This window comes from Leuresthes tenuis, unplaced genomic scaffold (genome assembly GCF_036924035.1).
Source record: "Leuresthes tenuis unplaced genomic scaffold, fLeuTen1.0.hap1 SCAF_11, whole genome shotgun sequence".
Lineage (NCBI taxonomy): Eukaryota > Metazoa > Chordata > Actinopteri > Atheriniformes > Atherinopsidae > Leuresthes > Leuresthes tenuis.
In genome coordinates, this window is record NW_027325365.1 from 14,965,672 (window position 1) to 14,980,682 (window position 15,011).

At 41.8% G+C, this 15,011-nt stretch overlaps 2 protein-coding genes and 1 pseudogene across 2 annotated transcripts; 2 read left to right on the top strand and 1 right to left on the bottom strand.

Annotated features, from left to right (window-relative positions):
* Positions 1 to 342: 342 nt before the first annotated feature.
* Positions 343 to 4,743, bottom strand: LOC140318036 (zinc finger CCHC domain-containing protein 7-like). The gene is made up of 8 exons (XM_072395639.1): positions 3,893 to 4,743; positions 2,352 to 2,413; positions 2,145 to 2,255; positions 1,851 to 2,021; positions 1,674 to 1,709; positions 1,360 to 1,464; positions 1,165 to 1,282; positions 343 to 993 (listed from the first exon to the last, which is right to left on the bottom strand). Exons 1-8 carry the CDS (start codon positions 4,269 to 4,271, stop codon positions 488 to 490), a joined length of 1,488 nt encoding a protein of 495 aa, XP_072251740.1. The 5' UTR covers positions 4,272 to 4,743; the 3' UTR covers positions 343 to 487.
* A 1,218-nt stretch (positions 4,744 to 5,961) lies between these two features.
* LOC140317776 (paired box protein Pax-1-like) lies at positions 5,962 to 9,133 on the top strand (annotated as a pseudogene).
* A 1,953-nt stretch (positions 9,134 to 11,086) lies between these two features.
* Positions 11,087 to 15,007, top strand: LOC140318605 (signal-transducing adaptor protein 1-like). Its single transcript, XM_072396422.1, has 10 exons — positions 11,087 to 11,321; positions 11,667 to 11,738; positions 11,925 to 12,041; positions 12,229 to 12,285; positions 12,914 to 13,104; positions 13,229 to 13,360; positions 13,602 to 13,671; positions 14,395 to 14,497; positions 14,578 to 14,754; positions 14,838 to 15,007. The coding sequence occupies exons 1-10, from the start codon at positions 11,220 to 11,222 to the stop codon at positions 14,999 to 15,001; spliced, it is 1,185 nt and encodes a 394-aa protein (XP_072252523.1). The 5' UTR covers positions 11,087 to 11,219; the 3' UTR covers positions 15,002 to 15,007.
* The last annotated feature ends 4 nt before the right edge of the window (positions 15,008 to 15,011 follow it).

The following is a 15,011-nucleotide window of genomic DNA, read 5'->3' on the forward strand; positions in this document are numbered from 1 at the left end:
CTTATATGTTTCCATGCATCAAACGTCGTAGTATCATGCATCTCGAGCACTAATTCTAAACAAGAATATGAGGAAATCTAGCATTTAATGTTACAAAAACATCAAATATATGTTACTTTAAAACTGGCATTATGCGTGAGAGGATAAACATCCCACAACACATGATGAAATTCAGGTCAAAGGCAATAATGTACTATAAAAAAAAATATGTACACAAAATGTACAGGTTTAATATGTAACCCAGCAAGCCTAGAAACAGATTAATTCTTTGCTGAACACAACATTCACACCAGATTCACATGATGAAGACCAGAAACCTTCACCTGTTTGCTATTCCTCTAGTTTTGGGGGTTTTTTGTACACAAAACAAATAAATGAATGAAAAGATCATAAGATATCACATTTTTACTATCCAGTCACTTTTCATACTGTTTAGAAAACAAATAAAAAAAAACAAGAAAAATATATAAATACACAAAATCTCTCTTCATCTCCTTCTGTGACGTACTCTTTGCTTTGGAGAGAGAAGGTTTTCACTTTCGATGTTCATGTCACCACAAGCATACAGATCCCCACGTTTCATCCCTCCTCTTTTCTTCCATCTCTCTGCCTCTCTGCTCTTCCTGCTCTTCCCTCCGGCTGTCTCCTCCCTCCTCTTCTTCTCTGGAGGGGGTATCATCTCCCTGTGACCATGGAGGGGTTGTCTGAGGGGGTCCGCTGGAAAAAGTTCATCATCGGAGTTGCAGCGAGACCTCCCCGGCAGTCCTCCTTCCCGCATGGCCTGGGCCTCCCTCCTCAGCTGCTTCACTGCACGCCTCTCTCGGCGTCTCTCTCGGCGCCTCTCCGGCCACGTTTTCCTCCTGTCAGCTCGGCTGCTTCCTTCTTGTGTCGTCCTGTTCCTCCCCATGACTGATGGCTTCTCCTCACCACTCTCTCCTGTTCTGTCCGAGTGTTTCTGTGCTGAAGGTTGCAGGGATCCAACACTCGCAGCTTCTGAAAACAGTAAATACTACAATGAAAGACTTTCCTGACCGTTATTATGATCCTCTTGAGTTGAGATTAAATCCTAGAGCTTAAAAACTATTTAAGAGAACGAGCAGGGTTCAAACAAGTTTAGATCATTTTATGGACAATAAGGATGAATCAGACTATATCTTTTGTTACCCATGGCTCTTGTCTGCGTCCTGGTTCGACGCAGGAGGAAGTCTTCCATGGTGTCATACTGGCAAACGTAAGGCAGTGAGGGAAAAGTGCCACTGACCATCCTCCTCCTCGTGCACTCCTGACACAGACAAATATACACAGATGGGAATAAGGCTACTAAAGTTAAAGATAGAACTATTTGTATTAATCACTTACATAGCCATAATGTCCCCTTTTCGAGCAGTTGTAGCAATGAGCGTATCGAGCCCCGTGTTTGAGACCGCAGACAGTCGTTGGTCTGAGAGGAACTTCTGGTGTGACCTAGAAAAAAAGAAGGTAGAAGCTTATTAAAAATAAACGCATATGAATTTATGTGTCACCCAGCGAATAAAACACCACAACAATTCATTTCTCCTTTCTACTCCTTCTATTTTCTAAACTGAGATCTGTTGGTGCTCAGAATCGTAATGCATTTGTTTGCCTCATGCAAAAAGTAAAAATGAAAAATCAAACAAAAAAATTGAACTCACGGTCAAATGATACTGTCTCCATATATCAGGGCAGCCCTGTGGAAATCCCAGAAAACAAAAAAAGGACCATTTCCCGTGAGCAACGTGCAGAGGAAAAAAAGAAAAACTTTGTGTAGCCTCCACGCAGACCCGGAAGGCCGCAGAATCCGTCAACACAATTCTGGTGAATAAACTCACATCGGACAGGTGGCCCGTCACCCAACAGCGCTGGCAGTGTTGGTTCCAAACTGGCGGCGCTCTGCAGGGACTGAGGCCATGTGACGGCAGTCCGCAGCTAGAGCACGGGCGGCCCGGGCAGTTCTTCTGGATGTGGCCCTGAATCCCACACAAGACACAGGTGGGACCCTTCTGCCGACAGAGAGAAACAAAAGGTTGCTCGTCCTTCTTTTTAAAGACGACCGTTGTGAATATGTGAGCAACCTCTGCAGCAGAACACCGCTGCGAAAAGGCAGAGGAGTTTGCTTTCTTTACTTTGTGGAGGTAGCAACTTTTGGCAGCGTGTCCCGTCCTGTTACAGATGTGACAGATTGGACAGCGACGGGGCTCGTAATAACGGCTTGTTAGAGACGGATCGGCACCATACTACACGGGATGAAAAGACAAAAAAAAAAAAGTTTTTAAAACAACCGTTTCAATTCTACAGTAAAGATATCTTGCATAGACACAGCCCTAAGTTACCTTGTCTTTGTCTGATACAGCCCAGGAATCTGTTACTGACTTCATATTCTCATCAGTCCAATCTGGAGTGGAGACAGTGACCATTAAAAGCATCATCGGACAAAAACGTATACTTCACCACCACGAAAGACGGGACTGAGCTGCTTTCGGGAACAGCTCTTCAAAGGAAGACAAATGTTACAAGCTCTGCCTTTTCCGGGTGTTTGGCCTTTTAAAAGTTGGCTTGTTTTTCCATTTTTCCAAGTAACTACAATCACTTATTTATAAATCAAACCCAAAAACTCATTCGCTGCAGTGGATCCACAAGTTTGGCCGAGACGACAAAGTAGAGTGTCTTCTCTGGTGTGAATAAGAGCATCTTTATATGTGTGAAGCTAAAAGCATCTCTGTGTCCCCTTCACAGTTTGTGCATAAAGCGCATCTGCAGATATTCATACATACCTAAACTGTTGAGCTCGCTGGAAGTACTGTCTGTCCTGTCTGTGGAGCATACAGCTAACAGAGTTGTACAAACTAATCATCTTTGCAGTAGCCCGTAAAGTCAAACACGGCCTTTCCCTCAGCAGCCACAGCAGTATCTCGTATCTTTGTAACTAAAAGCAGCAATAAGAGCAACGTCTGACACAGAGAGTGTTTCAAACTTTTCTATCCCGAACACTATAAAATGATCGCATGTTTCTTGATGGCTGGCTGTAGTCTCATCTGACCACACTACTTTCTTCAACTCCAACAGCTTATGGTGAACTCCACACATGCATTTGTGTTTCATCTTGGAGAAATTCCCTCTTTTCCACAAAAAAAATCAGCAGCTTTTCCAGTTACTTTTCTGCGATCGAGCCCCTTCCTGACTAATCCGACAAAGTTTTAGTGGTCTGTACTTTCCTTTCAGGTCTATTGTGGTTCAATATTCTGCTCAGAGGAAGGTTCACAGCTTTTTGTATGTTTAGAACCCATCCAACCCTAATCTGCACCTCTTTAGAACTCCGCCCCTTACGTATGCTATGCTATGTATGTAAGCTGCAATCTTTTCGGGTTGTAGTGCAACAAAACACCAGTGACGCTTTCGCAAAGCACTGTATAATCAAGCAGCTTAGATAGCATAAGCTACAGCAAGTTTTACTTATACTACACACATGAACCAAACTCAGAGATGGAGTCACACCGTTGAGCAGCATCAGTGTCAAATGTCGGCCAACTGTGAATTATTTGTCATTTATTTCCAATGACTGCTTCTTTAAGATTTGTATAGTTCTATCATTCTGTTGCAAATATATCTAAACTTTCTTGGACATATGTCAAGTTAATCAACTTTGACGTTTTGTGTTGAGATACCACACATAAAACACTTTAATATCTGTTTTGTTGCTCTCTTTTTGTTTTATGACCTTGAACCTTGTGTGTGACGCTATGTGACATCTGCTCTTGAAATGCACTATCACAGCAATAGGCTTACTTTTATTGTTCTGCAAAGGCAACTTCTAAAATAAGTTGAACGACAGCAACACAGTGTTCACACAGAAACTGATGAAGTATAGTCCCACCTTCAGCTCCAAAGTCATCATCAGAGCTGCTCCAGTAGTTCAAGTTGAGCTGGATGCTTGAGTCTTCCACCTGCTCCTCGCCTCCAATGATCATCCACTCCTCAATGGGCTGGTCGCTGTCCCCGTCCTCCTCTTCCTCATCAGTGGAAGCCCAGTTGGTCTCCTGCTTAGCCTTTGCTGAGGTGATGGAGAAGGCCAGGAGGAGTGGAGGTGAGCTCTCTCTGAGCTGAGCAGCTTGTTTGCTCCTTTTATGGTGTTTCAGGAAATCAAAGTTAATTTCTTCCTCACTCTCTGAACTGCTGTAATCCTCAATGAAGAAAAGACCGTCTTTGGTTTCTTCCTGGCCATCATCAACCTCATTTTCCTCTGTAAAGTTCATATCACAATATAAAAAAAAGTGTAGCTGAACAGCGCCACCCAAAGGCTTCTGCCAGCACTGCTGCACAATGTCAAAAAACGGCTAGCGCTCATTTACACAACTAAAACTTTTATAACTAATCAGTACTGGGCCGGTATCAGTCGTGTTTGAGGAATTTCATTAAATAACATTTTAACGTCACGTGGGTTGTTAAATATTTCCAATATTATGACACGTGGTTAGGCTACACTGAGCTAACCCAGCGTTAGCTAGCTCCTTCGTGGAAGAAGCAGTTAGCAATGTAGCTAAACGAGAGACGAAACATAATTACACATCGCCCTTAAAAAAGCACATTTCGGTTTCTTACTGTTTTAATTAATTAATGAGGAGGCCTTCGCCTTCACAACGATACAAAATGTTCCTTTCTTACACCGTACACCTATTTTTTTTCCCCCACCGTGCTTGTTTACATGTTTGAAGCACTTCACCCGGCGTTTCCGGAAAATGTTGGCCAATTAAAACTGAACCCTGCGTTTAGACGCTCAAATCCAGGAGTAAGAGACTGGACAAAAATGGTAATAAATAATTAACGAACTAAAAAAATATATAAATGAATACACAACTCTACTGTGAAAATAGAATAATAATAAATCAACTGTATACAAAAAGAAATGGTGCTACTTGTCTTTTAGTAATTTCCCTTCATTATCTTTCAAAGCAAGTTGTGTTTGTTGTCAACTACTGAAACATAGATTGAGAAATTTATCTTTATTGCATCATGCAGTTATCTGCATGCTCTTGTATTATTTCATACTTAGACTTATTACTGAAACAGTACAGGTTAATAGGGATGGATATAAAGAGCAATAATGGACCAACAAGCATGCTCGTTTCGGTTTATATTCCAGCAGTAATCAAAAAGGGTACAAAGAATGAGCCGTGTGTTTGTTATTTATCTATTTACAACTGATTCATCTATTTATCTATTCATATTTGTTTTATATAAAATTAAATAAGCATTAGGATCTGTATTTTACTTAAATGTATTTCCTTGAGGGTAGATCACTTTAAAGTCTCGTCGTGTTGTTGAATATTCAATTGTAATTGTTAATAAAGAACAATCCCAATCACGTTTACATTCAGAGGTGTTTGATGTGGGGTGTCTGGGGGCTCATGGAGCTTTGACCGCCCTAGTTGCATCTCTGATCACGTGAACGTTTGACTGAGCGCCTCCACCAGAGCGAGTGAGTTCAGAGGCTCGTGCCGCTGTCCATCGTTCAGGTGCTGAAAGTCGCCGGGAGTCAGCCCACCTGCTTCCACACACATCTTTGAACCTTAACCCCTCAAAAGAAGGTTGTTGGTTTGGTTTGATTTGATCTGTTTGTTAACAGGATAAGTAGCCTACGGGTGGAGGATGGACAGAAGTGCCTAACTTCTGATGTGGATCCTGGTTGATTTTTTAAATTTATTTTGCCCACTTTTGTAGCTCACCAAAGGAAACGTTGCATCAGCAAAAAATCAATACCATCAAGCAACGTTTAGAAAATGAGTCTTGAATCATTGAGTCACTTGAGTCAGTGCGTGATGTATTGATATTCTAATAAGTCTTGTGAGACTGCTTCTGGATCCGTTTATTTGTGAGGTTCCTGCAGACAACCTTTAGTGCTGGATTATAAAGTGCACGGCTCTCCGAGTGGCAATCAACGCGCGGATGTTGGTATATGTGACCATGCCTTTTGAGTGGAGCTGCTTTGATCCGCTCCAGTGCTCGGGATACGGCGGGGTGAACCAGCTCGGCGGAGTCTTCATCAACGGGCGACCGCTACCGCACGCGGTGAGACAGCGCATCGTGGAGCTCGCGCAGCAGGGAGTGCGTCCCAGTGAGATCTCCCGCCGCCTGCGCGTCAGTCACGGTTGTGTCAGCAAAATACTCACCAGGTAAACGGAATTTATCATGCATTTAGTCTGTATATTCATAAATCCACGCCCAGACATGTAGTCAGCGAAGCAGAATTGTTATTTTAATTGTATTTGTCAGGTTAAGACTTCTCAAAACAGGTTACAATTTTGGCAGAAAACAACCACATACTCATTGGGAAGGTGTGTAAATATTTCGAAGGGAGGCTACACCTTTATGTAAATGCAACGCTTTAATTTAGCCTGAGCTGAACCTTCTATGTGGCTTATGGACTCTTATTTTGTTCCTTGAATCCATATTCCAGCTCGGTCTCTAATTTATGTTGATGCAAAGATTACATCTACATCTACATTTATTGAAGCACCGGTCATAGCTCTACTTGACTTTCAGTTTAGTTACATTTAATTTACAGTTTCACTGTTGCATGATTTATGGGTTCATTTGAAGTTACACCTTTTAAAAGAGGAAGTGGAAAAAAAAGGCTCTGCCGCATCCAGCTCCAAAGATGTGAATAGTTTATAAAGTAGTTCTGGTATTTTTTAGATGTTGATAAAAATCCACTTCTTTCGGGTTTTTGAATGTTCTTCAGACTAAACAAAAGTAAGAAATACGTCATTTGGGCATCAGAGGGGAATTTCTGCATTTTCTGAATTTTTAAAGACAAAAAAACATAGATGATTGAAATACCTGATAAAATGTCCATTGGCCATGAGGAGTTTTGTTTACCACATTTTTCTGTCACAGTATCCCATGATGGAATAGTGCCGGATCCTTTCTCTATGTTAGTAATACTCAGAGAAAAGGAAGCAGTTTGATTAAACATAACACAGCAAATGAGCTCAACATCCAGAACCAGTGGTCGGAGGATCCATCAGCTAACATTTCGAAAGCAAATTCATCAAGCAAAGGTTGACTTAAAGTACGTTGAAGTAAAAAATAAACATCTGTTATAAACAGTGACACGTAATAATTCATCAGTCTGTCTGGAAGTTGGTGTACTTTTCACCACCCAACTGGTTAACCCCCCTGACAGATATCAGTTTTGTTTCTTCAGGTACAATGAGACGGGAAGCATCAGACCGGGCCTGATCGGTGGTTCTAAGCCCAAAGTGGCCACTCCCACTGTTGTGAGAAGGATTCTGCAGCTGAAAAACAACAACCCCACCATGTTCGCCTGGGAGATCCGAGACAGACTGGTGCTGGAGAGCGTGTGCGACCACAACGGCGTGCCCAGCATCAGCTCCATCAACAGGTACAGATGTCCTCGTGTGTGTAGGACGTGTGCTCAACATCGCAGATCTGTAACAGTGAGCCCCCTTTGTCTTTACAGGATCATCAGGAACAAGGTCCAGTCTGAGTCTAGAGAAGTTGGTAAGTTTTTGTTTTTTTACCTCTTCTTTCCATCTGTCTTCTTATTATTAATGTTGTCATGACCTCTGTCATTAGTGTCATCTGTTTCCATGGGAACAGACTGTTCATCTCAGTCCAGTTTTTCCATCAGTGGGATTCTGGGAATCACAAAATACAGCAGCAAACACAAAGAAGGTAAGAGTGCGTTTGAAAGTTGGCGTTAAGACAAGCATATCAAAAAGTACATCTGATAGAAAATTATGGCTTTTTCTGATAAAGTTTGACACATTTAGATAAATCTTTTGAAACTCTTGAAACATTGCTTGTTGCCAAACATGAGTGAACATGTTCTTCAGTGGGAAAACTAAGCCGCCCCTTGACCTCAGAAGGTATTATTGCCTTCTTTTTAGGTGTGTGTGTGTGTCCCAGTCTTTCTCAGGCTTTTGACAACTCTTCCATGCAAAATTCCTGGTTTTATTGTATGCTCTGAGGGTAGTAAATCAACAGGATCTCCATCCTGTAAAGAGGTTGACTTCCAGTTTATCTTAAACTACATGGTCTCAGACTGCCTTCTATGACTCTTTTGATTTTTTGAAATTTATGTTTGAACAATAAAGGCTGCCCTGCCCTAGGTATTTTACAACTGGTGTGAAGTAAATATGGCTTCTGTTACTGCTCTGACTACCGGAAAAAGTCTATTTTTGTATCTTCTAGTTGCATCATACACTCTGATCATGGACTGAACTTGCTGTCACGAAGAGGGTATTTTGAGGCAAATGAAAATCCAGCTTCAGAAACTTCAAAGTATCATGGTCTCACTTGGTTGTGTTGTTGTTTAGATTCTATCATTTAGGTTTGATTTTCTCTGTTTTCAGACTTTGTAACATTCTATTTCTTAGTTAACTTTACTTCCTGTTTTATTTTAAGACCATTTTTCCTTCTTGAAGTCACAAAAAGAAATTTCTCTTTTGGTTTTGTTGTTCACAGGGATTCATTAGAAATAAGTCCATCAAAGCAGAGGAAAATCTCCTTAATTTCCCTTTACATGAAACCTGATTATTAGGATGTATGTATTTATGGAGCAGGCACAGAGATTGCATGAAGTGGATTCTCGGGACCACACAGCAGACTGATGCATAAAGCCGGTGGTCCTGTGTTAATATTAGTCTGACTGAGACAGCTTCAGCAGCAGGAGGCCCACCTCACCTCCCCAGGCTTCCATCCTCTCAGCCAGCAGGCTCTCTGCTCTTCCCTGCCTGCCCATCACCTCAACCCCTCATTACAGGCCTGTTTACACCTCCACACTTCCATCAATGCAAGCATTGCAACTTGCAGTGATAAATATGCAGTTACTAGTAGATATGCACCCATGTATATGGGCTGTTTTATCACTCTTCTAATTAGAACAAGTGGAGGTGTAAAGATAGATTAAAGTGAACCTACACTGAGGCTTTTTTGTTTTCCAGGAGCTGACGTTTCCTGTGGCGAGCATCAGGACCAGCAGTGCTCCTGTTGTGGCACCTGGGGGCTGTGTGACCCCTGCCTGGCTTGTGTCTCCATTCTGAACTTTCACCCCCAGCTGCCAACAGATCATAGTTCAGAGCTGTTAGGTTAGTCCACATTGATATACGATCCCTCACATGACTTCAGTCATCAGGTCGGTACAGTTGAAGAAAAAAGTCTGACATCAAGATGAAGAGTTTGAAATAAACTGAAATAGCATACCTCGCGTGTCATGATTTACTTGGATAGTTTGTAGGAAAGAGCAAGCCCCTGCTGTTATCTCAGAGGCCTAATAAAGTGTCATCAGTTCAACACGTTCTCGCTTGTCTCTGTGGTCATTTTCTCCTCGGTCAGCGGCTGAGAAGAGGCATCATTAGGGGCCCCGTGATGGAGAACAGTGACTGTTTTCTCTCCTTTGTGTGCATCTCCCTGGCTTCCCCTCAAGGAAGAAGGATTAAAGGAGAAGGCGGGAGATGCTGCAGGGACGAGGAGGGTCAAAGAAAACAGCATCTGTCCTGTTTGGATCTACATACAGGCTTCATGATTCATCTTCATATTCATAGTATTGAGTCTGAAACGATGTGCAAATATTTGTAATTTGGTAATATCGGCATGCATGTGGATATGATTCAAATATATAAATAAAACTGTTGTCAAACCTTTTAAGCTGTCATGTTGGCTAAACTGGAAAACTAATGCTTAAAGTCACAAACACCTTAGCCTTAACTATGGCCGAACCTGTGTTTCTCAGCGCTTGTATGAACTGATTTCATGTCACAGACGCAGTAAGACAGAATTCAAAGTGCCAGTGCTTGGTAGTCGTTAGGCAGCAGATCCAGAAGCTGCAACTTCTTAGGATAACTCAGACAAGACAGTTGGCTTTTGATTATTACCCAAATAATCAGGTGGGTTTTGGAAAGCAAGGCCAACCACCAGTCTTAAGCAAAATAAATTTTTTTCCACATTAAAAGTGAAGCCCATTTTTCTATTGCAGCAAATAAACAATTTGTATCTTTTCGAGCTAGATCTTTGCACTTCCACATTGGATCTCTTCTTTCATGTGAAATTCTTCATTGAGATTCTTGAGGAATTTATCAGGCTGTCTGCACAAAAATCTGACCGTGGGGAACAAGATAGTGACCGAAAAAAACAGAGACAACAGTTTTACAGGAAACGGTATCAACATTCTGAAGTGTCAGGGTCCAGACCAGAATCCCACCAAGAATATATGGACAGCAAGGAAACCCTCCATCCTCAAAGACCTGAAGATCATCACATCATCTGAACAAGGGTATAGATATTTTTTCACACTGGATATTTAAAAAAAGAAAGAAAGAAAAAAGACTGTCTTTCCCTCTTTTGTCACTTGTTTAGGTTATTTCCAATAAGAAGAAGCTTGTTTGCCAAATAGAAATTCCCCGTAATCAAAACATTTGGCATGAGTATGAATAACTTATGATGTAATATATGTTGGAAACAACTCAGGAAACAATAGAAAGGATTGACTCAGTTCTCATATGAGAGCGTGAAGACATCTGAACCACATCAGTAGTGAGTTACTGATTTATCCAGACTATGTGAGTAATGCAAATAATTAATCTTTCCAGCACAGTGAGAGTGAGTTTGACCCTGGAAGATGTGTGTGTGTGTGTGTGAGTGGTGTGACATTGTGTATTCTGCATGTTGTGACAAAACCTTAAACAACCACACAAGAAATAACAAGTCTTCATAATACAAATTAATTCTTAAGCTTAAGACGCAATGTATGTCCAGGAGGCATGTAGTAGTTCTATTAATGTTAGTTAGTAGACAGGAGCCTTTGTGCTTCATTGTTTCTGAGGAGGTGGTGCAATGCTGTCTGCCTTAAGTTCAAAGTACAGAAGAAATTTTTTTTTTTTTTCTTATATACTAACTACTTCCCTCTCCATAAATCAGTGCAGTAGTTCCTCATTCTCAGGTATAAAAGCTCTGGGATTGAAAGGAGGGCGATGATAAGCTTGCCGCTGAAGGTTTATAGCCCTACAATCAGCTGCACTAAATAGCTCATGTCAATCCATCTCTGCTCACAAGGAAACAAAAGGGAACAAAACCTTCCCAAGAGTCAGCACAGCTGCTTATGACTTGGACAAACAGGAGCAGACTGAGCCAAAGCTGAGGAGATCCAGACAGGAAGAAGAGCGCAGATTAGAGCACTGACAATGTCTGTGAACCCCAGAATTGTCCACATGAAGAGGCAGAATATCACTGCGCTGCCTCTCTACCACTCCGGGCACCTTCTGAAGAAAAGAGTCAAAGAGAAGGTAGGAACAAAGACGGAGAGCAAAGAGAAAGTATAAATGGAGAGAAGATGGTTGATTTAGAACTGTAAGTGCCTTTTAACACTTGCTAATATTGATTTATAATGACAATGTGACATACATTTACTTGATTTGCATGTAAAATCTGAAAGCACAGTTACTTGTAACTACTGTTGAGACAAGTGGAAATCAAATGTGGTGACATTAGCAAAAAGAGTAGCAGAAAAAGCACCAAAAATTCTATTTATGTAACAGAGTGATGGGCTTGAATTAAACAATGTTCACCTCTGTGCAAAGGTTAATGTTTTATCAACATCAGCAGATCAATAAAACATTTATGGCTTCTAGGATTTCAAGATGTACTATGGAGAGCTTCGAGGAGCTACGCTGTTTCTGTACGAAGATGACACGCAAGATACGGTAAGAAAATAGCTAATTTTTCACATCTTTAATGGTAAATTACAAAAAGGTGTGCAAGACTGAATGAACTGTGTATTTGGGAACAATGCGGAAACTTTAGAGCAACACAGCTAAAGGCTCAATAAGGAGCTGAGGCTCAGCTGACGCTTCATTAGTCGTTCATGCCTGCAATTGTTTGTTCGTCAGTACACAGAGAGGCTGGACCTGGAGAAGCTAAAGTCCATGGAGTTAGAGTCTCCATATCAAAATAAGGCACCTACAATCTTCACTCTAACCCTGCACACAGAGGAGGTGCAGCTGAAGGTCTGTTGCATTTAAAACTGTCCTACTCTCCACTCCTCTTTAACATTTCTACCAGATATTACATCAGTATTCACAAAAAAACGAGCAGGACCGGGATTTTAAATCATGGCTGACTTTAACCTTAATTGATTCCCTTCACAGGCCTCTCATCTTTTTTGTGTTTTTTGTTGTTTGCGTGGCTCTGTAGATGGACAATCCGGACACCGGAGAAGTGTGGAGGGGCTACATCCTCACTGTGGTCAATGTAAGCAATGCACACACTGAAGTGGTAACATAAGAGTTATTGCCAAAAGTCTGGGTTCAAAGCAGCTCCAAATACATGTCTATAGTGTGGCTAAACAAAAAGAATGGGATTTCTATAAATGATCACATAAGGTTGGTAATTTGACAATACAAAAGCCTTTTCTTTTGTTCTCGTTATCTCGAGATCACAAGTTGAATATTCTGTTACCTCGAGATAACAAAGCGCTTTTCTTTTTGATGTGATAACAAGTTCATTTGTCTCATTCTCACAAGAAATCACAAAGCTAATTGTCTTTAAGAAATGTTACCATGACAAAATGAGCTGTGATTTCTCGAGATCACACAGCAATTATGGTGAGAATAAGAGGGTTCTGTGTTCACACGTAATCACGCACAACTGGCCTGGGGAGAACCTATAACATTAAGTCAAGTCATAACATTACAAGGCTGAGCTCAGAAAATATACTTGCCATTATCTTGAGAGAACACCATAGACTTACCCATTATCGCAACAAAATAAGCTTCGTTACCTTGAAATAAATTACTGACGATTGCAGGATGACGATATAGGATTTAAAAAGTTTAAGTGGGAAAGTGGAAATAAAAAAAAAAAGACTATGTCTCTGCAGAAGAGGACTCCCAGTGGGTTGCAGCTGCTGCCGGGCCAGATATTGAAGCTGAAAGAGGTTCTCGATGAGGAAAGGAAAAGAAAACACAGCCCACCACGCCCGGCCCTCCCACCTCGACCAACCATCCTACATGCCTTAAGTTCAGCTGCAGGCTCAACTTCAACAGACAAGTCTGTTCTTCAGATGCCTGAGTGAGTTCAACTGAGGCTCTTTGCTCCATTTCTGCGTTCAGTTTCAACTGTCTGTGCCTTCAAACACAGCATGGAAAACTTCCCTGAAAGCACTGCATTTTTGTTTTTTCTCTGAATCCTGCAGATGTTTCTTCGATGTGACTCGACAGGAGGCTGAACGGATGCTGAGGGGAAACCCAGAATGCGGAGGCATCATCCTCCGCCCATCAACCCTGGCCAACAACTATGCCCTGACCCTCAGACAGCAAACATCCAGGTCTGTCCATCCAAACCCCCCCCCCCCCCTGTGTTATAATGTTCCAGTGATTCAGCATTTCGGGCACATGTGTGCACTAAAGAAAAAGTGTCCACCAGGAAATATTTAACCATCAAAACAGGGTCAAACCAGGAGTTAATAATAACCCTGTTTTTGTACAAATCTGAATCACATGAAGTATGCTTAGAAAAACAAAGAGAGAACCGCACCTTTCAACCCAAAAACATTCACTTTGTTTCAGAGGGAATGTCATGAGGAACTACAGGGTGACCGCCACAAACGCAGGGTTTGTCATTGAGCTGGATACACCGGTAAGTCCAACGGGTCGCTGCTATTAACTCAATAAATTTCAACCATGGTACTTCAGTTTGAGCTGTTCCCCCGAGGAACAGCAGTCATTCAAAGTCAGCTTTTCAATGCTGCATTTGTGTGCTCAGCTGTTGCAGAATAAAGCATGAAGCACAAATGATCAGTGGAAGAAGAGATAAACAGATATTTTCCTTAAATACGAGTTCTAATTCTGCTGTGTAGACGTGCACAAAAACACATGGCAACAAAGCAGAACAAATAACCCCCAAAAAAGACAGAACACAACTGTTGCCATCTTTTTCGCACTACCAAAATTACAAGTTCAAGTCCACCTGGAGAAAGTCCTTAAATAGAAGCATTAGCAACTAAATGTGGTTAAAGTTTGGTAAGAGCTCTGGTTTGGTGTGTCTGACTGACATATTATTACATATGACATCAGAACATTATCAACACCTGAAGCCGTGTGTCAGCAGCATGTTAGTGTTGGAGCTGTGGAAGGTGGAGATGGTTTGAAACATCTAACCTATTTTAACCACATTTTAACCACCACTGCAAATTAATTCATAATTTGCAAAGATCAAGGATCAGTCTCCTCTTACTCTCATGGATACTGCCAAAGTTGTTCTCAGCAGTAATAAGACAGCCGTGTCACTTGCTGTAAACGCACACCAGTAGAAATTATGCGATTCTGCTTAAGGAAATGTCACAAAGTCTCTGCTCTGCAGGTGACGGTCTCCACCTTGAACGATGTGCTGAAATACTTCCTTGAGAAGACAGAGTACCGTCTTCATCCCTACGTTGCATCTCAGCCCTACGACACTTGCATTGGTGAGGGTGAGCACTGTTTTTCTTTTTAGCGACATATTAGTAAAAGCACCCAGCTCCCAACAGCCATTTGTATTCCACAGATGTGTCACCTCCTCCAAGTTGCATCAGTCTCCCCTCACCTACACCCAAAGATGTGCCCAAGGCACAAGTAGCGCCTATGAAGCGGCAGTCGACCAATGAGCATCTTCCTCCACCTGAGGAGAACGAGTACCTGGTACCCGAGGATGAAATCCCTGATGATCACGACCTAAAGCTAGGTGAAGATTTCTTTAATCAGTGCTTATAGGGGTTCGTTTGACGGTGTATGTGTGAGATGACACTTCCACGTTTTTATTGTCAGTTCATCTGGGGAATGAGCTCCGGGAAGCTGTGAAATCACGGAGAGAAAACATCTACAGAAACACGGACAGTGAAAAGGACGACGTCACCGGCTCGGAGAATAAAGCCGGAGTAAAATTACAGAGCAACTCAGCAGAGTGGATTCAAAAGAGTTCTATGGCCTGAAGCATGAGCC